At 27.1% G+C, this 25,113-nt stretch overlaps 1 protein-coding gene across 4 annotated transcripts in view; it reads right to left on the bottom strand.

Moving 5' to 3' along the window:
• Positions 1-12,202: 12,202 nt before the first annotated feature.
• Positions 12,203-25,113, bottom strand: part of LOC135930999 (carboxylesterase 1E-like) — a 28,809-nt gene continuing 15,898 nt past the window's right edge. The window contains exons 6-15 of one of the 4 annotated variants that reach the window (XR_010572906.1): positions 24,654-24,889; positions 23,863-24,037; positions 18,378-18,443; positions 17,659-17,915; positions 16,733-16,862; positions 16,223-16,388; positions 14,478-14,839; positions 13,548-13,914; positions 13,284-13,360; positions 12,979-13,197 (exon numbers count right to left, since the gene is read on the bottom strand). Coding sequence is in view for 3 of the 4 variants with exons in the window: in XM_065467840.1 (XP_065323912.1) it covers positions 13,023-13,197; positions 13,548-13,914; positions 14,478-14,839; positions 16,223-16,388; positions 16,733-16,862; positions 17,659-17,915; positions 18,378-18,443; positions 23,863-24,037; positions 24,654-24,889 (1,934 nt within the window). In the remaining variant the exon portion in view is untranslated. Of the gene's footprint in view, positions 13,198-13,283; positions 13,361-13,547; positions 13,915-14,477; positions 14,840-16,222; positions 16,389-16,732; positions 16,863-17,658; positions 17,916-18,377; positions 18,444-23,862; positions 24,038-24,653; positions 24,890-25,113 lie in introns of all 4 variants that reach the window. The other 3 variants (XM_065467840.1, XM_065467841.1, XM_065467842.1) reach the window with 3 other exon arrangements.

The following is a 25,113-nucleotide window of genomic DNA, read 5'->3' as shown; positions in this document are numbered from 1 at the left end:
CGTTGAATCGAAGGCTAAATTTTATGATATAACACTAATTAAACCTCGTCTAGCACCTGGGCAATTATTGGGATGTAAAATAAATATTGGCTCAACTGAAGAATATTATAAAATATCCACTTTCATCCTTAGATACTTTTTTATCGCAAATAAAAGTACGGTTTTTAATACCCAAAGATCCATCTTCGTTTTCTAATGCCACTATTGGCAAAAATATTTAGCAAAATTTTATTCCTATGATATTGATACTGAAATAAATTTAATCAGTGAATTCGAATTGTGATAAATATTTAATACGTTTAGCTATTTTACCTGAGCATGCTATTGATGCGTTCAATCGGTGTAAAGAAACCTTGGCTCAAATTCCTAATATTTTGAAGTTGTTTTATATCCTACCATATTTGCCTATTATAACATGTACGAATGAAAGGACTTTCCAACTTAAGAAGGTTGAAAACATATTTATGAAGTACTAATTCCGAATCTCGGCTAAATGGGTTAGCTCTGTTAAATATTCACAGAGATTTGGTCCCAAAGACAAACAAAATTCTTGATGAATTGGCAACATTCCCACGAAAATTAAAAATCGCATTATAATTATAGTATTTAATAAAAAAATTTGTATAATATTGTATTTGATAAGAAGTTTAAAAAAACTTGTTTTTTTAATTATTTTCTAGTCAATATTTTATAGTGTTGTTAAACGCCTTGTTTTGAGCCGATTTTTAAAAACGGCTAACTCAGTTATTTATCCAGAAAAATATAATGCAAGCCTGAAAATTTTGCTCATAGAAGGAGCAAAGGTCTAGACATATAGTATCGAAATTTCGAGGTTTAGTTAATATTTTTCTGGTGAAAATATTGAGTTAGCCGTTTTTAAAAATCAGCTCAAAACGAGCAGTTTAACAACATTAATATTTTATACACACTACTATTAGTATTTTAAATAAAAAAATTATATTATACTTATATTGTATGTTTAAGCTGAGGCTAGTTTTTAAAGCAAATTTTATAAAAAAAATGACATTAAACTTTATTTCAACTTTACATTTAAAAAACTTTATTAAATATAATATACCTAACTAAAAATAATAAAAAATAGGCTTGAAATATCCATTAGCACGAATTAGTAAATAATAGTTACAAATAGAAATATAATTATTATTAAATTATAAATAATTAAATGGAATAGCTAAAACATAAAACCCGGTCGAAGGCAGGGGGAAAGCTGGCCGAAGGCGCCCCCAAACCCCCAAATCCCCCCCCCCATAAGAAAATCCTGGATACGCCACTGGAGTCTGACATCAATCTTTCTTAAAACAAGCGCCTCTTCGTTCAGTACCATACCAGGTGCGCGAAGGTAGTATCCAGTCTCTCTCCGCACCTGCTTCCAATAATCTGGTGCCCTTATCCTCCACCATATGGACAAGCGGGGAAGGTCTTGCCCAGAGAATATGGTCTCTCTATTATTCGGTATTGGGGATGATAATGCTTCGATAGTCGTCGATATTGGGGGAATTTGCCTGTAGAATGTGTATTAGTCTGTGTAGAATATTGACTTATAATATTTCTTTTTATTAAGATGTGTAACTTTTTTATTAAGATATTAAACTTTTATGATAAATATCTGTTTTTCTTTCAAATAATATGTATATATATCATATAAATAACGTTTAATATATCCAATTTACATAATATCAAAGTAATATATCCAATTAACATAATATCAAAGTTTAATTTAATATATCACACGATCGCCTTAAACCGTCATTATCTAAATTGGAAAAGTATATTAACGATTAACACAATAAAAAATAAATCGTTATGAATATGTAACAGTTTTCATATATTTTTTATTTTCACAAATTATGTCGTAATTGGGGTATAGAATCCATAGAACTTCGGAATTTAAGTTATAAATCATTTAAGTGTGATTTTTAAATTTGAAAAATCTTTTTGAAAATAACTTTGTGTAACTTAATTTATATTAATTTTTATATAGATTTTTCTACTAAATTAAATACTCCAAAGTTCATGGTAAATTTCTTGTTCTCTAGAGGGTTTTAGGTAGCATATTTGAAGCTTCTACTAAATATACTGCTGTTAAAAATTATTTGTTTAAAGTAACTTGTTACAGTTACATTCTTAAGAAGGTAACTAGTAATATTATTCCTAATTGCAAGTTACTTTGTAGATTATTTAACCAATCAATTTAATATAATTTTTTCTTAATTATACATAATAGTTTTTGATTACTAATTTTAATCAAGGGTCTAGGCTTAATGAATTTTTATTTGACTTTGATAAACTATTTTCAAAATTAATTTGGGCTTTTTTTTAATCCAAAAATAAGCTTTCCTAAACTAACATTCTACTGAAGCACTTGTTGTAAGTGAGACATTGTATTTAACAAACAGTAATTTAAATCATTATATAGAGATAATAAGTGATATATATATTATTCGAAATCAATTACTCATGAAAATTCCATTTCTGAAGTGGAAAAAAAAGCAAAGGAAATAAATACTCATTCCTAAACAATGTCCACTTCGTTTTTGAACATAGGTCATTGCCTTTTTAAAATCTTTCGGCAAAAAGCTTTCACTACTACACGGCGATCCTAAAGAAACTTAGAGCTGCCCCATAATATAGGCTTAGAATTTTGCAGATCAAATTTTTCATCAAGGAATTTTTTTTTGTTTTAATTTCAATATCTCATATTTTTTATATGGTTCTTAAATTTTATTTTAATATAGTTTTTATATTATGTAATATGGTTTTATATTAAAAATTTTTAATATATAAATTTTTTAAAATAAATAAAAGTTTTAAATTTAAATTTTTTTTAGAAGTAACTTGAAACATAACTCATCCTAATAAATTATCAAGTTACTTTGGCAACACTATGTAGTATTATTTAAGTATTTTAAAACAATATCTCTTTTTAAATATAATTCCTCAGAAGATCAGACATTTTATAATAATTATGTAATAATCATTAAATTTCTATAATAAAATTATTTTGACTTTCATGTATTTGCTTTAAAATGTATAAAATCTAAGATATGTTTTTTATAAGTAATAAAAAAAAGGGGGGATAAAAAGGATAAGATAAAATTTTATTAATTTATATTTTGAGCTTTGGGCTATATCAACATTGGGTAGTATAAGAAATATATTATTCTTTAATGTCACAAATAATACAATAATTTTTGAGGTTCTACCATTTATTTAATAATAAAAATATGTAACGTAAGAATAAAAATTTTTTTTCCTTTTTTCTTTATTACAAAATTTTATTCGTTTTGACTAAAAATGGTACTTGATTTCTATTTTAACTCATGACTTTATTTCCATATATATTCCTACTTTTTCACTTGGGATATTCAGGTATGTATTTTTTATGTGATGTGATTAAATGTAAATTTAGTATATAAAAATTATATTGCAGTCGTTAATAAAAAAATATCTTTTTTAAAATAATGTAATATAAAATTATTTTTTTTAAAGATATTAGGAAAGAGGGAATAGAAATCTGGCTTCCGTTTTTTTAAAGCTACTGACCAAAGATTTTTATATTTAACTAAGATAAACAATCTAATGGGTAAATTTTATTTTGCTCTATATTTATTCCTTCTTCTATATAACTTTTTTTAAAAGATTATATGCTTGTAATAAAAGCTAAATTTATTCATAATTATTATTATTTTACATGCAAAAAATTATATATATAATTTCATAATATTTGAAATCGAAATCCCTCCCAACAAAATTATGAGGGTTTGGAACTCGATTTTCTCTTTCCATTTCTCTCTTGGAGTTTTTATTCTTAAAACTTTCTACCAATACCTTAATATATTCTTTGACCCTTCTACCAGACAACTAACTTGTCCAAGCCTTTTAATTTGGAATGACGATAGCTTAAAACTTGTATTCGTTCTCAATACGTTCCAGAAATAATGACATCTCCCCTTGATTGTTCGTTCCGTAGCTTTCCTTAAACCCGAAATCTCAGAAAAATGTACACTTTACTTATGCAGTCATAAAACGCGGGTATAAATAGTTGGAATTCATTCGAGCCAGAAGTTAGAACTCCATATTTCTGGTTTTTCTTTTAATGTACTGCAAATCACCCGTCTAACGCAAAGGATATTATCCTCTAAATTGCAAATTTTTCAGTCATCACCCACTTGTGCTGGGCTTTAAAATCAGCCAACTTACCCTGAACTATTTAACCAGTCTGACTAAGCATCGTCAGCAATAAAAGATCAGGTGACCTGACCTAATATATTTGAAGAAAAGAGTCCCTTTAGCCAGATACATTAGAAAAATCTCATTTGCACCAAAATTATTGTGGACAATAAAACACAAAAAGCAAATACTACTCATAATCATCATATCATTTAATTGGTGGCTTACCAAGTAGGAAATTTTGATAACGAAACCCTTCCCTTTCTAAAATAAAATATGGGGAATTAACCTTCGTGCTAGAAATTTGCGCTTCCAAATTCATCTCAATCTACGGAAACCTGACCCCCACCCAGGTCTTAGAAGTTTGCATAAGCCGAGTTAACCCTAAAACCCAAACATAATTGAGTTGAGTCATTGTAATTGATTTTTATTTTGTTGGGTTAGGACTGGTTTTTTTTAGGTAGGTGAGGTTGGGTCTGTTTTAAAAATACATTTGCAACAATTTTGAATAAAATTAGTATCTATGAATTGTGAAATTGTTCATTTTTAGATTATTTCTTATAACGTACTAAAAATATGGTAAATTTTTTATATATTTTGAGTGTCGGATTGGGTTTAGAATTAATTTTTTGTTCAGAGGGTTGGAATTTTTTTGAAAAAAAAAGTTGGTGTCGGGTCGGAAATATATTTTTCTTTCTACGGGGCATGTTAGGCCTTTTGTCACTCGCAATTCTCTACTCACGGATATCCATCCATGGCGTAATTTATAATAACGTATTCTCCTTTTATTATAATTAGTCCAATATTTTGATTATTTGATGAATTAAAATTTTATAGAGGAAAAAAATAAATAAATGTTTGTATAACCATAGTGATATTTAAAATGAAAAACTGATTTTACTAAAAATGTATTTCAGCGTGTGTAGAGTACCTACCTTAAGAATTTAAGAGTATTTTGAAATTCAAATTTAAACATTATTGTATTGAGATATAGAATCCATGGGGGTTCGGAATCTCTCAATTTCAAATTATTTACTGAGGCAGATTTTTAAATTTAAAAAAATCAGATTTGAAAAGGAAATGTATTCCTTCCGACATTTATATAGTACCCATACTGTGAAAGTGAATATCATATACTTTTGCCATGTATTTTTAAGCTACTTTTAATTTATATTAATTTATAAAGATATTTTTTATAAATTAAAAATATACTTAAAAATTTTCAAAATGTTTGAAATTTATAGGTAAGGTAGTACTAGAAAATATTTACATCAAATCAATTTTTTTAAATTTAAAAATTGCCCTCAGCTAACAATTTCATAGATTCCAAGTCGCAATACTACCTAGAATTTTCTTATAAATTAGCAAATACACAAAAGTTCTTAGCAAATATGTCTGATATTCATAGGGTAGGTGCTTATATTTGCTGGAATACATTTTCAGTAAAATTAAATTTAGAAATCGCCATCAGCAAATTATTTAAAATAAAAGATTCCCAATCTCAATGGATACCGAAATGCCATGCGACATATTATAATATATATATGTGCAACAGTCAAATCGCGTAATCCATAATCAGTCAATCGCGTAATATCTTACAAAATTGTTTTATTATAAGATAGATATTCTACATATACTGAAATACATTTCCGGAAAAATTAGATTATTAAATTTAAACAAGGCCCTAAATAAATAATTTAAAGTTAGTAAATAGCATGATCATTTGTTTTAAGTTGTTTTTTACATTTAATACTGTTTTTGTAAAAATTTATTCAATGTGCGAAATATCTATCCTATAAATAACAGATAATTTGATCACGAGCTTTCGAATCCTTTTTAATTTATATATTAGCATGGCAATAAGCGAATTTGCTAAAATTTTGTATTAACTGATTATGCGAATTTCTATATTCCTATAATTTAAAAACTAAGGTTCTCTTTTTGCGACCCTTATAATAAAAAATCTGTAATTAGAATGTAGGTTTGTATATAAAAGTGTTCAACGGTTTTTAGAAATTCGAACCGAATCGATATTTTTATTTTTAACGAACCGAATCTGAACCTGAACTTTGAACCATTATTTTTATAAGAACCTAACCCAAAACCAATATTCGTTTTGGTTCGGATCCCTGGTATAATCTTAAAATATTACATTTTCACTAAAAAATTTACCTTCTTTTGATCATCTCATTATTTTTAAAAACCTGCAAAGCAGAGACGGCAGTTCTATTCTTTGCATAAACCAGGGAGTGCAAATATAAAAGCTGTACTAGGTCATAAAATAACAAAATTTAGACCTCAGGCCAGGCACGCGGGTTTATAATATTTATTGAGCTAATAGGCAAATTCAATTATTTACTTTTTATTATTATGTTTATTCTTGATAATATTTAAAAAATATTATTTGAAGCGGAAGATGACTGCTCAAAATTACCCGAATCTCCCGAAGGTGCACATTATGTCATACATAAATTTCCATTGAGCGTGACTTATTCATGCAACAAAGAATCCCATTTAAAATTAATAGGGTCAGCTATCCGAAGATGTAAGAAAAATGGAGGATGGTCAGGCATCAAGCCATTTTGCGGTCAGCAAATATACACGTTATCATAATGTGACTATTGTGGGGGAGGGATAATAAACCAGGAATTTAAATAAATTATGTATCACTATGAAGTCTAAGAAAAATATTTAGGTGTAGTTTTGGTCATTATTATTCAATTATTTAAGTTTTATTCGATTGAAAACGTTATGCTATTGCGCAAGGAAACTACATTTTTAGGAGTCGCCAATTTAGTTCTTAAGAATTTGTTTGAATTTCCCTCATTTGCTATTTTATTTTATTTTTCTTTGATTTGAATTTATTTTTCTTAAGGCTTAGGTAAATTGGGCTTTCTAAACAGCCACCGAATTGATTTTCGCCCCTGTCCGCCAAACGTCTTAGAATGGCCCTTAGTATATATGGATTTGATTTAAATCATATTATTTTATTTGTATATTTACTCCAGATTATAGCAAACAAAGCTAGCAATGATTCCATATTTTTATAAAGTCTTATTGGTTTGAAAATATGATGATTTTAGAAAAATTAAATCTTTAAAATTATGATATAAGAGTAGTTAATTATAATTAAACCTAATGATGTATTCCTCTCCCCCCAATTGAAACACAACTGATATTTTAATCAGACCCTCTAACTAATTTTAATTTCTAAGTTTATTTAGAGTTTTATAATAATTATAAAATAGTATATAAAAATTTTTTATTTAAAAGGCTACTTCTCAAATAATAAATACTTTATCTTAATCAAGTAAAAATTAAATTTAAGCGAGTTCAACGCACTTCCCTTCCCCTTCCTAAATCATCTCGACACAATTAAATCAAATTCATAAATAAAATCGATTCATTACTTCCTTAAGTTAGGTTTTGAACATAATTTTATAGTCAAAGACGTAGGTATGGGCAAACCCAGTTGGTCTTGCATTCCTGAAATCGAAAACAATAATTCCGTTCTAGCAAGAAGAACTCGTTACAATAATAAGCAATATCCTATAGCTCGTAAAATCAATTCCTTCGTTTGTAATCACTCGGTTCATAATAATAATAATAATACTCCGTTCGTATCTTCAAATAACTACAATAATGTTGAGACAATTAAAATAATGAGAGGAATTCGAAATCCCTGGGTGGTCATTGACATGTTGGAGAAGTTTGATATTTTTGGGATTGAAGCTTTTCCCGTGATTGGATTAGGTAATATGATGGAGAAATCCTTTGTGAGTGTCAGGACTAGCAATTTGACCAAAATATTTGCAGAAAAATTGAGAATTATCACAGGTACACATAGCAATATTTAAAAAATATCTATAAAATGTATTAAATATTATTTCTAGTCAAGTTAGTAATCCTTTAAGGTTGATTAGATTATAAATTTTCACAGCTTGATGCCTAACAGGCCGGGAAAATATATCCACTGGTCGTACCCAGCCAGGTAACTTGGGAAAAATATTTTGTTGGGTACTTCCCCAAATTCTTTTAAAACAATTGATTGACAAAATAATTTTTTTTATGTTGAGTAAATTTTATTTACTTATTTTAGTTTTTTTGTGAGTGTGGTTAAATTATATAGCAAATAAATGATATATTTTTTTTCCTTTAAAAATATTCGACCTGGCAAATCATACAAATATATTTTACGAGCCGGACCGAAAACCCAGCACATAAAAATTCTATGATCTTATTTACTTAAATATAGAAAAAATTGCATGAGTTTTTTTAAACTCCCACCGTTGACAACTTCTAAATAATAATAACGTAATTCTATAAAGTGAGCAATAGAGGTCATCTAAATAAGTTAACATTAAAGTTATCTTCTTAATATGGTAGAAAAATAACCACTTTAATTTAGAGCCATGTAAATTTAAATTCCCCCCTCCCTGCAATCCGTGCCCGAATTGTTTTAAAAAAATTTGTGCCTAACTTACTTATAAATAGCGTATTTAGAAAAATGTTAATATTTAATATTAATTTTACAGTGAGGAACAACTTGGAAATTCGTATAGGTGATAATTCCGATTTTCGTTACAATCCCTTGTGTCAAGTTATCAGAGAAACAATAAGTATGTATCTAAGCCTAAATATTTTCAAACAAAAGTAATGCAATTTTATAAAATTAGGTAATCTAAATAAGCTCGTAGTCTATTGTTCAAGTTTGTTGATGGGTCGGTACGTGAGTGTACAAATGATTAATTTTAACCCAAATGGGTCCGAAAACATTATAATGGTAGATAAAAGTCTAAATCAATCTATGCATCATTTATTCAAGACTAAATCTAAAAATACTACCATAAAAATACATTATAAAAAATCCTACGATTTGACCTTCAAGAAGATATCGGTATGGGTTAGATATAAAGGTTCATTTATTTATTATAATCATAAACCTACGATATCATATTTTATATTTTTTTATCATGTTGATAGATAGAAAACCCAAAGATATTATAATTAAAAAAAATCCAGTTCCAACATTTTTAACAAAGGTAACCTATACCATCCCAATTTCTATGCAAAAATCACCTGCGAGTGTCACAAACCTTACGCATTTGAGGTCGCCTCCATTTACAGTTACACGTTTAAATGAATTAACCATATTTCAGCAGGATAATGATTCAAATCTTTATCCCAATGTAAGTCAAAACATATTGGCAAAAGATTTAAGGGATATATCTAAATTTGTTATATACAGTAGTGAAGAAGACAAAAATTTTCGGGAAGATGGTATAAATTATGATCTTTAAATGAACCTTATATAAATAATTAATTTCTAGATAGTGGTATCATATTGTCCCCATTTAACAGTTTTGAAAATTGGAGCTATTGGCTTAAAATAAGTTATTATTTTTATTATAAAATATATAAATAATAGTTATATTTTAAAAGTGGGGTAGTTAGAGCTCTAACTATTTAGGTGTGGCCAAATAATTAATTTGTTTGATTTTTAAATAGAATATATTTTAGGAGAGCTCAATTTTAATTTTGAAGTGCTGAATAAGATCTTTTCTCTTCCCAAAGATGCCATAACCTTTTAAGCGTAATTTATTTTTCGTATATCAAGAAATAAATATAAATTGAATCATATAACCACATATTTATATTCTATTTAAAAATTTAAATTAATAATTTAGTATTCGTATTCGCATAATTGCATTATTCGTATGATTGGAATATTGTATTATTTCTATTTGTTACGAATACCTGTGCACCGATAGCTTTATCGGCGTTGTCGTTTCTTTTTTTGAATGATTGGCTAGTCAGTCTATGGCTAGCCGTTGCGTATCACCCTGAAAATTGGCGAAAGTCCAAGGCGCCAAATATTTTTCTATTTTATTATCATTTGTAGTTATAATAATATTCAAATTTTATTAGGTTTTAAAAATTATCATTATAAAAATTATTTTATCGAGATTTGAAGAGCATTATGAAGATCTTGTTCAGAGTAAGTTGATCTATGAAAAATACACGCTCAGTCATTATAGCTAACACCAGGACTTCTTTAGGTAAAATCAAAAGTTTGGAAAGATCCATTTCTCTTATTTTCCAAAATTATAGCACATCTTTTAATCAAACTGTCCTTGTAGCTCCAAATTCTGGTGATGACTGTTTAGTAGAATATTTTAAGTTAGTCTGATTTTGAAATCACCTATGAGGTTTCGCAGTTCGTTAATTTGTCTATGTAAGGCAGTGGCGACGTATGTATTGCCATGGGGTCAACATTTTATTATGTTTATCGATTGAAAACGAGGTCCAAAAGTGATTGTATAATACCTAAATATAAAAAATATTTAACAAAGAGAAATAAATTTTTATAAAAACTAATTTAATTTTAAATAATATTTAAAAATCTGATAAAATTTGTTTTTTTTGTTAAAAGGAATATATCTTACGATTCATTTATTAAAATGCATTTAAAAATATACTTATATTGAAGTCCGCTATTGAAAAGGCTTAAATATATGGAAATCATTTAGATTGATAATTAAATTTAGGTTTAAATTTTTGTTTTTTAAAAAAAAAAGATAGGCAACAATAATTATTTAAACATAATTTTAATCATAAGAAAAATAAATTTATATATTTTTAATAGTACTCAATTACTTGGTTCCAACTTTCGGTATAATTATAATTACGATAGCAGTCGCAGCTGGAATTAAATACAAAATACAAAAAAGGTAAGTTTTCTTATTTATTATGTACTATATAAAGTTGACTTAACATAATAATAACAATAAATTATATTATGTATGTTATCTTTTTAACAAGAAAGATAAATAAAAGGCACACTAACAAAAAGAAAAATGTAAGACAAAGACTAAGAAAAAAACAATCATCGAAAAAAGGTGCAAACCGATCCATTTTTACTCTTTTAAATCACAAGGTCAAGCGGTTAATCCTTAGATCTTCCCAATCGTTAATGCTAAAATCGAAAAAATCTTCCACTAGGAAGATAAAAAAAAATCATATAGTTGTGGCAAGAAATGCTAAAATTAGGAAAACCACTACAACTCTATATGACCAAAAAGAACCAACATTTCATCAGCATTTAAAACATTCGAATTATAAAAACGCCCAAAGCAAAAACAGTTCCAAAGAGACACAAGTTTATGATTTGGAGTGGAGCAGCGACAATGTAAGTAGTGGGATCAGTTCGGATGCTCAATTTCGAGACAAAAATAAAAGTAATAGAAAATACGTCATATACGATGACCACATATATCAAGGTAACGGGAAAATTCAAAGCGAAGAAGCCATAGCGAGTAAGCAATATGCGCTACAAGGGATAAAGAAAGGGCAGCGAAATTTATTAAAAACGAGTCATGAAAAGGGAATTTTTCAGCAGGGGTTCTCTGAAACCGAAATAACAAAACCGGAAGTCAGGATGTTGGGCAAGCATCATAGAAACAACAATCTTAAATCTGATAGACATGTTAGTAGAAGAATGGGTAATGAAAAAGACCAAAAATATCCATTGACTAGGACGGAATTTTACAATGACAATTATTATTCGGATGATTATGTGTTGAACCGCAAGAACTACAATTGATCATCACAATAATTTAAATTATTCTATAATAACGCTGGCAAAAGGTTCTAATCTTATTTATTTTTGTTGAAACCCCTTAAAATCCAAAAAATCTTAAATATTAATTTAAAATAATTTTTTAATATAATAAAAGGGAATTCTTATAATTAGTATATAAAAACTAAGATTTATCTTAATTTAAAAAAACGGCTAAAATCTAAAATAATATCACCTAAGCCTCGAGTTTGAATAGCTAAGGAGTGAAATCTTATGGGAGTCTTAGGTAATATTTTTTGACCAAAACCTTGTCCTAGTCGTTTAAAAATCTTTGTGCCATAAAATTGATAGAATTGTATCTTATAACAATAACGATGAAATATCCTATTATTTAGAATAAATAACTTTGTAAATCATTGTGAGAGAATTACCTATCTCAAACTAAATTTTTTTTTATAATTACGCATATAATTATAATGAAAATAAATTTTCGATAACGTGTTAAAAAAATTTTGCTTTCGTTTATAATAATGATTCTAACAAATCAATAATTGAATGATCAATTTGCCTCATAATTTAATACATCAATTAAAAAAAAAGGTTTCGATGGAATGAGAAAAGAGGTTTATATGCATGATTGAATAATAATAAAATGTATAATGCACAATTGATTTATTAAAAAAAATGGAATAAAAATAACAAGTAATCTTGCTCAAATGTAAAAAAAATTTATATTCTAGGCCCACAAAAGTAAGAATTTCGCTATATAAGAAAGTTATAAAAGGATTACAAGAAGTGGGTAGCTATAGTGCTTAATTTTTTTTTAGGGAAATAGAAAAATATATAATTTTAAAAAAAAGAGAGATCAAATATTATTTTTATAAAAATATAAATATGGACATTAAAATTTTTTGGTTAAAAACAAGTTATTCAAATATTTATAAAAATAGCTATATAAAAGAATATTGTTAGAAAAAAAAATTTAAAAATAAATTATCACCGGTTTATCAATTATATAAATAAAATTTACGATATTAAGTAGAACTTTGTAATCGTGGCGTCGTCTAAGAGGGGGTGCTAATAGGTCAATTGTTTTATTTGGGTGATTTTAGTCGTGCCGCTCTCTAACGACTCCATTGATTTGCAAGTAAAAAAATATATATAACGATTATAACAAGCAACAAAACCGACTGATATTTTAAACAAAAAAAAATTGATTTTTATAATTGATTTTACAAATTTAATAGAGAATTTATAAAGGTTCGGATTTATCGTACAAAGGTGCCATGCCATTTTTTTGTGAAGAGGAGAAAGAATTTGGAAATTTTTCTATATTGTTATTATCAACACTAGATATTATGGTATCAGAAACGCTGGTGGCTATTTCTAAATCAGGAATATATCGATTGTAAAAGGCGGCATCACTTCTAAATTATATTTTGGAATCATATAAAATTATACAAAAAGTTTAAGATAAATTTATTAACAGACTAATTTTGATTTTCTTACGCACTTTAAAAGGCATTTTATGTCAGATAGCGTTGCTATTAAGAGCAAAAGAGTACTTAGCGCACACCTGAGATGTTTTGGCTTTGAGCGAAACGTTTTTTTGACAGAGGTAAATATAAAAATGGAAAAAACACTCAATTCTCCGTAAGTATAATAATTAATATCATTTTATAAATCATAGTATTTGGTGTCCGAATTCCAAAGGTACTTTATATCTTGTTTAATATTAATTCAATTTTTTCTTTTAATTAAAAATAATACACTAAACCTAAATGTATCAAGCTGATTGTTGGAGTTAGAAGTTCCACGCCCGTCCCAATATTTCACGCTCATGTCTGTATTTACTTGTGAGTGACCGTCAAAATAATTATTGTGATCGTAGGTATCATGGCCTTTTTCTTCCCTAAAAGAAGAACGAAGGGTAGAATTTTTGGCATCTTTCTTATGGCATGGCTTAGAGGAAAATAAGAATAAAACGGTTATCACAGTAATAAGGCTCAAGCAAACTGCCGTAAGGGCAAAAGTAGCCATCCTATAAGAATTGAATTTTCGGTAAAGGATGGTATAGGCTGGAGTGTCTTGGTAGGATGAGTAGGCATTGAGGACGGAACTGTCTTGAAAAATGTCTTTTTTTTCTTTATTAATAATAGTGCAATTTAAAAAAAAAGGTTAAAAGGTTGAAGTTAGTAATTAAAAAAATATAACACATTTACAAATGCTAGGCCGCATTTAGAGTAAACGCGTTTTGCTCAAGCGTTGCATTATTCAACGCAGCGTTATTAGAAAATAAAGCCTATATATGGGTATAAATTTATAAAATATGATGATAACACTATGATAAAATTTAAAAAACATATGTTGCGATGCATTTATAAAAAAATATGCGATACTATTATAAAAATAATAGCGAATTCGATAAATATATGATTTTACTTAAATATTATATAAAATAATTATCTCTATTTTAGCTTTATCTAAATTATTTTTTAAAATGAATAATCTTTTTAATATACTGCGTTAGATAACGCAACGCTTGAAGATAACGCGTTAACAATTAATCCAGCGTAGACCATTTTAATATAATTTTAAATTATTAAAGATATATACTTGCTTCATAAGTAAGGCTTAGAACATTAAATAATATCGAAAAACATTAAACGTACCGATATATAGTATAATTATTAAAAAAACCCTAAACCTTTATCTTTCCCACCATCCAAGAATGTTGGTACAAGCCCGTTCCACAAAGAGGAATAAATCTGTCTGTAATTTTCCTTGAGTTCAAAATTGTAGGAATTTCCTTGTAGATCGAAATTATCTTGGTTAATAGTTGGTTTAGCCTTCGTGTCTTTAATATAAAGATAGTACAGATGGCTTTCCTTAACAGGGGGCCAGTAAGAAGGTAACGAATTCCTTGAATTAGTACATATTGGCGGAAATTTAGGGTTATTGCTATGAGTATTGAAAACATTTTGGGAATAAGGAAATGAAGTGAATATGGAAGGATTAGAAATTGGTGGGGAAAAAGTAGACGGCAAGTTAAGGTTGGGTGTAGGTTCCCTATAATCGCATATGACATTATTTTAATTATTCAATTGATTTTATTATAGTATAGAATTGAAATATAATAATCTATCAACTGGACAACACTTAAAAAATTTATTGAATAAAGATGTGTAACTAGAAATGTTTAAAAATTTGCGATGCACTAGGTAATTACAGGAGGATTAATGACGTTTTATTTAATCAAAATAAAACTATTTAAATTAAATTAATAAATTATTTGATATTAATATATGAGTTTAGCTCCTCACATTAAAAAAACAAATATATTATCGTCCTCTATAATATATCTCCAAATGAATATTAATTATCCTCATTCATTTGAAATAATACTGTAAACAAAACGAATTTTAAAAAAATGATGAACAGCGTTCCTTTTATTTTTGACGAATTTGAAGGTGAACGAACGCGTTCCTTTTTGATAGATAGCGTGTTTTTGTTTGATAGATAGCGTACTTTTGTTGGTTCAATTTTTGAAAATTTTTCCTAATTTTATCCATTTGAGAATAAAATACTATTTAAAATTAATCCAAATTTTTTAAGAAAAAAGGGTTATTTTTTAATCAACTGTTTCCTTTATCACATTTGAATTTTTTTAACCCGCCACTATTTCGATACTATAGAATAGTTTATTAATTTGAATATTATTATTTATATTCTATAGATTAGAATAAGCATGGATGTTGTTACCTCATCATCATCATCTGATTCTGAAATTACCATGGCCCAAATATATTTATAGTAACATCCTATATAGAAACTAAATTCATTCCAAATGTAAAATATGTCCAAAATAGATAATATCAGTTTCTAAATCTTTAAGTTCCAAAAAAAAAAATTTTAAGAGATACTTGATTGAAATATTTATAATTTTATATAATATATCTCTGAGTAGCCTGTTAATAATTTATTTTAGATTGTTGTATTTCATATACTTATTAAATTTTTATGATTGTTATAATAGTTGCATAAAGTAAAAATCATTAAATGTCATATATTATATACATAGATATAGAATAGTTATATGTTATTATTTATCTTTAGTGTGATTCTTTGAAATTACTAATCACTATTATTTTAAAAATTTTTTCAAGGGTTAATGTTCAAAAAAATCGTGAGAGGCTAATTTTTATAAGGGTTGAAGAATTTATAAGTATAAAAATAAAACTATTAATTTTAAACATGGCTAATATATTGTTAAAAAATATATGGCATTTATTTATATTAAATTAAATTTTTAAAAAATTTATACATATAGTTTGAACAAACGTGAATGATGGGTTCTTTTTTTTTTGAAGGTGAACATGAACGCGTTCGATTTTTTTTAGAAATGTTTACAGCACTATTTTAAAATCAACAACTTTATTAATTTATACAAACTGATATTTAACGAAATTGGTCAGGAAATCTAACATCATCGAACTAACGTTTCTGTCAGCTTGAGTCCAACTGGTAACATCGGATAATTCTAAATTTTTGGGAAAATTTTCGATATTCAAAAGAGGTGCTCCAAAGAAAAATGGCATGTCAACACCGTGACCTACACCTTTTTTTTGTAAACATTTTTTATGTGTGAATATATAATTTTAAATATAACGCAAAATCATGTTCATTATAATAATTGCATGGTTGATTGATAACTAATTTTATCCCAAATATATATGATCTTAACCTTCTTTTAATATTCTATAATTATTTTTTAATTATGATGTTTGTTCGCAAATATTTCCTATTAATTTACCATTAAATTAAAATGTTTATATTCGATATATACTCCTGTCTCTGTCTTTGAATATGGTATTCAATATTATTATCAAACCATTATTTTTTTACACATTTTAAAAAAAAGATAACAATCATATATAATGAATATTTGAAGTAAAGAAATACCCTGCCATGGTAGATATGTGGTTAAAGGAGGCCTATAATTAAATACATATAGATATGTTTTCCCACCGTTTTGAGAATACATCTTAGCCATTTTGTCCATGGGAGCTGTGAATTGATTATCTGTCAATAACTGAATATACATTAAATTCATATCATCATCATTATTTAAAAATTATAGTATATTTATCTTTTAGAGAAAAAATATTATGAAGAATTTAAAATTTAGTTCATTTTGAAATTTTGTGAAAAAATAAATATGTATAACTTTAAATAAATATGTACTAAAATGACATTATAGAATAGTGTCTTTAAATATATTTTTTTTAAATCCATCACTTGAAATGGATTCTCCATATTGTCATATAAACACTTTTTTGCAAAATGCATATTTGTCGATAAATCAATTCTTCAGTATTGTATTTTACCATATCAACAATAAGAATTTTAAAATATAATTTAGAATAATCCTTTATTTGCACTTATAAGAGTGATCTCTTATTTAAAATACAATAAATATTTTTTTTTAGATATCTCCTAAAAAATTTAAAAATATGGATAATAGAACACTATCTCATCCTATGATATTTACATCACATTTGGTATTATATTCTGCATTCATTTATTTAAATGAATTTTAAGAAAAATTTTAGATGGATGAACGCGAAAGCGTCCACGAATTTGAACGTGTTACTTTTTTACAAACGAATTTTGAACACACGTATCCATTTTTTACCGATAAACGAGAAATGTGAACGAATTCGTTCTTTTTTGAAAATCGTCACAGCACTATTTATCTAGAGCATAATCATTTATTTTATAATGGTCCAGCTAATAATAGCTCAAACCAATTTCCAAATTAAGAGATGTAAAAATAAATGAATGGTACAAATCAAATTTGATATAAACAATTGGACAAATTATTCTACCTGAGTAAAAGCTATTTTAAGAGTAGTTTTATTTTGAGAGTCTTCCCAAGGTATATAAGCGTAATATAACACCCTTGTGATAATATCCTCTAGGAGTGCAATTTCATATCGTTTCTTTTTATCATAATGGTTATCGAAATTTGTTGAATCGATATTTTTATAATTGGTTTTCTGGAAAACGGGGGTTATATTTTGACCTCTTAGAAAATTTCGTATGGCTTTGGCAAAATTTTTAGGCAGGTTCGGATCCTTATTACCTTAAATTTAATAAAAATTTATCATTTTTTCTTTAAATTATAAAAAATTAAGAATTTAATCTAAATGAGATTTGTAATTTTTTTTATAATAACTGAGTTAGTTTTAAAAAAATTGTCTAAATTTAACATTAAAACATTATTCGAAAAGTAAGTAAATATCTATCTATATATAAAATTTTAGGAAGCAGCTCTCTATTTAGAACAGAGACTTGCAAAAGTAAATTTTAGGTCTGGCTCGAATTTTTTACAATTTTGTTATTTTGAATAATTTTGGCTTTATTTTGTAAACTGTTTAAATAGGGAAAATAAATATTAAATGCTCGATTAATGATTTTCCAAATGATTAATTAATACAATTTAAATTTTTCTTTAAAAAATCAGCCCTTTCCAGGTTTAAAGATCCCTCAATTAGATCATTATTTATATCTTTAGACATAAAAAGTTTTTTTTTAAATCGCATACCAGCCTTAAGATTTGTGTCGTGAGGAGAATGGTCTATCCAATCATATACAGCGGAATAAAATGAACCTTAAAGTATTTTTATACAAAAATATATATAAATTGTACGAATAAATTATGATTCATTTTTAACTTTATTTGATATTTTAATATAACAAAATTTAAAAACTTAAATCCATATATGATTAAGCTATTTTAATCATGCCTTCATCCTTATTTTGATTATGCCAACATTCACCTGTTTCTTGCCCATACCGAGGCAAAGTATATGTCCAATACGACACTTTCGGTACTGGTAATGTATAATGTAATGATTACTGAAGTATATTTAATTCAAATTTGATTTTACAAAAATAATAAAATAAACAATTTAATATACAACATTTATCCCAATCTAATTAGTTTCGTCCGTTTCCTTTAGGATATCGATCTTGACCTGTTGCAGTTTCTAAAATACTTCCTTCAACTTCTTGACATGTATTATTTTCCTCACTCTCCTTTAGGTTCATTTCAACGTTATTGTTTACTACGTCCTCTTTGTTTATTACCTCTACGGTTTTCTCTTCTACTTCATACTCTTCGGTTAATATATTTTGGGTTATTTTCCCTAAATGATCAGTATGAAGTATAGTCGTTTTACCCTCTACACTTACTTCATATCGTAGCATTGGCGTACGCACCAAAGCTAAAAAATGCAGATGCCGAATATATTTTTTAAAAATATTATTGTTTATTAATTTATATTTGTTAATATTTATTCGTATCTCATATTAAATATATATTTTATTACATTTATTATCACATTCATAAGTTATTTTATCAATTAATTTCGATTTCAAGTTTTCCGGCGTAATATTTACTTATTATTTTCAAATTTTTAGTGGCGTAATATTTATCTATCATTTTCAAATTTCTAGTCAAATAATAATTATTTCTGAAACTTCTGGTTCAACAGGGAAAAAGAAATTGCAACCTTGTCCAACGAGATAGAGCCTCTTCCATCAAACACTAACAGCTTAAGGAGTTAGAAGAGCCAATTATTTGCTATTACTGAAATATCACAATGGCCTGAAAGAAATATTTTTTCAGAAGCAAGAATTATTGGATTCAATGCTTATTCCAAATTTTATTTCTCATTAGAATGTATTATTTAATTATACAACTATTTTAAGTATTACTTTTCAAAAACATGACATTGATTTGATTTAGAAGATGAGAATAGGGGAGAGCATTTTATCAGAACTCAAGGAAATTAGGGCTAATGTTGATGAGGAATTTCATATTTTATATTTTATTGTTGAGTCAAAAGCAGAGCTATACGTGTTTAATATTTGTCTCCCTCGACTTGTAGCAAGGCAAGCTCATCGTTAAAACATTAATATAGGATCAGTAGAAGAGTATATCTTAGATGCAGATACATTTATAACCCAAATAAATGAATTTTTAATTCATCATGCAGCACTTACATCTGCAAATATTACTTCCACAAAAGCCTTCCCAACCTTTTTCAGATGGTGATAGAAAAAAAATATTTGTTAGATTTTTATTATGAAGATGTTAAAGTATCTTATGATGCCTTACTAGCTAAATAACTATGTTTATGATTAACTATAGTTGATATGGTCCCAAAAAATGCTATGGATGCTCTGCATTATTTCAAACACATTTTAGATTAAATTCCCAATGTATTAAAAGGGTTTATAAACTCTTCCCATTAGTAAACTAATGAAAGAACACTCTCTTTTTTAAGAAGAATAACAGAGGCTTGCAGAAGTACCATTTGCAGGGCACGGCCCGGATTTTTTTCGGCCCGGCCTGGGTTTTTTTTAAAAAATTTTCAGACGGCTCGGCTTTTTTTTTAAATTCAGGCTCGGCCCGGCTTTTTTTTAAATAAAATTTTCAGGCCCGGCCCGGATTTTTTAAAAATAAATTATATTTATTTTTGATTTTTATTTATAGCTAATAATAACGATTTCAAATATAGGCTATTTTAAAAAATACAGCCCGGCCTGGGTGTTTTTTTAAAAATAATTCAGGCCCGGCTTGGGTGTTTTTTTAAAAAAATTCAGGTCCGACCCAGGTGCTTTTTTAAAGAAATTTCGGGCCCGGCCCGGGTATATTTAAAAAAATTAAAATACTGTCCGGCCCAGGGGCCGGGCCTGCAGGTCTCTGAAAAACATACCAAGAAGTACAACATGTGAATAGATTGAAAGGTTTGGATCTTTTGAATATTCATAGGCATTTGAAGTCAAGCAAGGATGAGATAATTGAAAATTAGCTCAATCCCAACGAAGATTGGATTTTACATTGTAGATATATAACATACAAAATACAATTATTCCTAAGAAACTTTTTGTGTAAAGGCTCAAAAAATTCAAATTTCTATTTTGGGTCATTTAAGTGATTCTTTACATTTAATTTTTTTATAATTCACATTAGTTTAAAATTGTGTATTAGGAATAGTTATTAGTCCTAATAAATTTATGCTTGATATTTTTAAAAAACAATATTTCTTAAAAAAATTTATTATCCCCCCCCCCCCAGACCAAATTCCTGCGTACGCGCCTGTATCGTAGTGATCCGAGTATGCTTTTAATAATCGCTTTTTCCGATTTTTTTTTCTTTATTATTGTAAATGCGCGACCACACTTAGTAATTTATCTCGAATTGTTTAGTGTCTTATTCTCTTTTTTGTTCCCCCGTTAGAATATTTAATCTGGCAAACCTCTAGATTTAATCTTTTGTAGTATTTTGGCGGGACTTTGTTCATTTTCTGCCCCCGGTGTATTTCAGTAATTGTAGAGAAAAAGAGCTAAACTGGTTTCTAAATACCCCTCGTTTCTTTTATTTATGTTCTGTTCGAACCAAACGTTTGGTTATGCCGCATGCCGTTAGTCTGAGGATGGAGGAACAATATGTCCTTGATGTAGATGTTTAACACGTTGTTTCGATATTGTTGTTGTATTATCATTTTAGTTCTCCATAGTAAACAACCTCTCTCTGTGATAATTTTCTCTCTTCTTTGGCTATACTCCTTTAAGCATGTATCGTGGTTGATTGGTCGTCTATGTAAACCTGTATACTTTAAAAAGTACCTCATCTTGCATTGTTTTTCTTTAAATTTCGTTTACATTCAAAGGTGTTTGTTCTGCCACCTGTATTTGATCTAGTGTATCTTCTTTTGATATTGTGATTCCTTGTATAAATAATCGAGATAGTATGTTAGCATTGGCTATTTGTCGACTACTTTTGAATTCTATTTCATATTAGTAACCTGCTAATAATAAAGTCCATCATATGTTGGAATTTTCTTGGATAAAATAAACTCATAAATGGCTTGTGGTATATTTGTAATATCAACTTTTTCTATATATAAATCATTTGATTTTGTAACACAAATTAGGATAGCAAGAGCTTCTCTTTCTATTTGGTTATAATTTCTTTCGGCTGCATTAAGCCTTCTTGAGGCGAATGCAATTGGTTAGCTATTTGAATAGCCTTATTTATATCTAAATCATCCTCGGAAAATAATCTTTGAAATATTTTAGATTTTTTTAGTCCAAATATAAATTTATCTCTAAAAGCAGTATTCAAATATCCTCCGAATTCACAAGTCGTTGATAATTTTCGAAGATTCTGTATATAGTCTATTAATTTTTCCTTATTTTTTTTATTATATTGATAAAAATTACATCTCTCTACAATTATATTAGGTTTGGGATGAAAAAATTTGATTAACATATTATGTATTTCTAATACCTCTTTGTTTCCTAGACTATCAGGTGCACATAAATTTACCATTATTTTGTAACTATCACATCCTATTATTGTTAATAGCAGTGATTTTTACTGATGCTAACCTTGATTGTGTGTTTTTAAATTCTTTAGATAAGTCGTACCAATCTTTGTAACACAGATTTGAATCCGTTATACTTTATATCGACTGCGCCATTCTTGAAGTATATTTAGTTCATATTTGTAGTTAGACAGATATTTTTGTATCACCGTTAACATATATTAGTAGTAATTTAGCAATATATTTCTTTATCGTATTTTATCATAAAAGATGTGTATGCAAAATAATAAAATAAAAAATTATATACAAAACATACATTAAATCTTAATCATAATTTAAAATTAAGAATATAATGATAACATGGTCTACCATATGGTTATTAGTTAAAAGAAAAAAAATCATAAATTTAGATCATTCAAGCTTTTTTTTAATGTAAAACTCCAGGCGAGCCAAGCCCAAAATGTCATGCCAATATTTTTTAGATCTCTGAGAGCATATACAGTAAAGCCTAGATTTATCGGGGCCAATATTTACTGTTTTTAAAAAAATTGGATGGGCTGGTATTTACAAAAAAACCATTCCAATTCTATATTATCATTTTTTGGTTATTTATGATTGTAAAAATATATTTTATACCTAATTTCATAATAATAAATGAAAAGGGGGATAATGAACCAAGATTCAATTTATTTGTAGTTTTTAAAAAAAAAAGAATTCTAAAGAAAATAGTAACTAAAAAATGTTATATTCTTTTTTTTGTTATATTATTTGTAACAAAAGGAGGGTTCAAATTAAAACTATTTAACAAGTCACATTTAGTCATAAAACTTGCCTATATTTTAAATGAGACGATTAACTTAACATATAGGGAATTATCATTCGTGATAATGCACCAAATATCGCCTTCATGTAAAATGGTAAATTTCAAAATGTTTCTTATTTATAGAGAATATTATTTTTTATAACAGTGGTTCAATGATAGATGGTAAATAAAAATCAATCTAAATATCGGATCTGTGGATCGGCACAGTTATAATTTGAATATTTTTAGATAATTTTTATATTTTTATCGCATATTCTTTTATTTTAGTCAATAAGTGGCAAATGAATTACGTAATAAAATCCGAGGAAAATCTTACTCAAAAAAATATGGTAATATTTGTAGGTTTTTGATTTTTTTCAAATTTTTTAAAAAGTTTAATTTTATTATTTCTTCGTTTAATCACTAGACTGGAATTTCAATTTATTTTGCTAAAATAAAACTCTCAATATTTGGATTCAAATAATTTCGTTAAATGTAGAGTTAGTTCATTCATAACATTTTTTAAGATTTTAAGTGGCAAAAAAAATGATTGAATTTTTTACATAAAATATAAAATTCTAAAAAAATATTTAAAAAATGTCAAAAGGGGAGAAATATTATTTTTACAAATGTATAATAATTAGAAGGAACATTAAAAAAAACTTTAATTATTTTAATTATGAAATTTGAGGGAAAAAAAATTAACATGCAGATTCGAGAAAGTCAAATAGAGGTTTTATTGATATGACCATAAAACATAAGTAAATTAGATATTATTATGAGTATAAGTTTAAACTTAAAACCTATTTGCAATTATAAAAATATGTATAGAGAACTTAATCTAATTGAGCTTTCCACAAATTTTATTGAAAATAATTCGAGCACTCAACTGACAATAGTAGAATCTTCGTTTTGCGTGGTTCCAAGCAAATAAGGAATTTTAGGGTAGCTAGATTTTTGCAGAATCGATTCTGGATTTTCAGGAAGGAATGGTTTCACGTCATCAGGAAATGTAAATGTTCCATCTATCACGGGCCCCCAAAATGGTCTTAATGATATGTAATTCTAGTTTCAATTATACAATTGGTTAGTTAAGATAAATTTATATCTTTTTTAAAAAAAAGGTTGAAATAAATCGTTTCTTTTCATTCTTTATTATAATTTGTTTATATTGTTTTAAATTCTGTGAAATTTAATTGAGCACAAATATAGGATTAGTGATAATTGGTAACTCGTTTAAAAGAACTTATTGGTCATAAAAATTACATTTATTGTATCTTCTTCAACCAACAATAAAAACTTTAAAATTCTTAGCTAACTAGATTATTCGACTCTCTGATTTTTTTTTATCTTTTATAACATTGAGAATTTATAACTACTTTTATTTTTCAAGCCTAACAGTAAGAAAAAACCTACATATATAATCAAATATTTTTTTTAACAAACTTTATTTAAAATGCTCATATTTTATAAAGAATTTCCTAAACTTACATCAGCTATTTAATCTCCGATTCCTATTTCTTATAAAAAGTATATTATATTTGTATTCTATGAGAAATATATTTTGTGACATTACATTTTTTGTACTTGTTGAAGATGAGCCACATCTAAAAGAGTCCTTTGATTCGACTCCCCCCCACCATAATTTAAATAAATATTATAAGTGCAAATTTTTTTATACCGATTCTCCGTTCATATGCCCTTCTTCTCGAGAACGCTGTTCACTACTACCGGCTTTTATTAACTCGGTTACGGTTCTACGTCTCAAACAACTGATTAATTTATCGCTGGCAGTCTCGTAACATCCGGCTCGGCGAGCTACAAGCCGGGAAAGGGTTATAACGGTATCAGGATATCGGTAAAAAGCCCAGGAGGAAATAGGGGTACCGCTTATGGATATGGCAGAACTAAAGTAATCTAAAGTGCGATATTTTTTTAAAAAATAAACATATAGAAAAATAGAAAATAGATAAAGCCTAGAGATCATTAGAAAATAGAATATATAAAGAAAAATTATTTTTAAAATTTTGATTTTTATAACCTGCCGGATTTTTAAAAATTTTGTCATTTATATTTTTGGCTTCTTAGTAAATTGTTTAAAGAAAAATTGAGAAATATGCTGGAAATAAATATTAAATGAT

Source organism: Gordionus sp. m RMFG-2023, chromosome 1, assembly GCF_954871325.1.
Source record: "Gordionus sp. m RMFG-2023 chromosome 1, tfGorSpeb1-WG-v2, whole genome shotgun sequence".
Classification (NCBI taxonomy): domain Eukaryota; kingdom Metazoa; phylum Nematomorpha; class Gordioida; order Chordodea; family Parachordodidae; genus Gordionus; species Gordionus sp. m RMFG-2023.
This window is presented reverse-complemented; position numbering and strand designations above follow the sequence as displayed.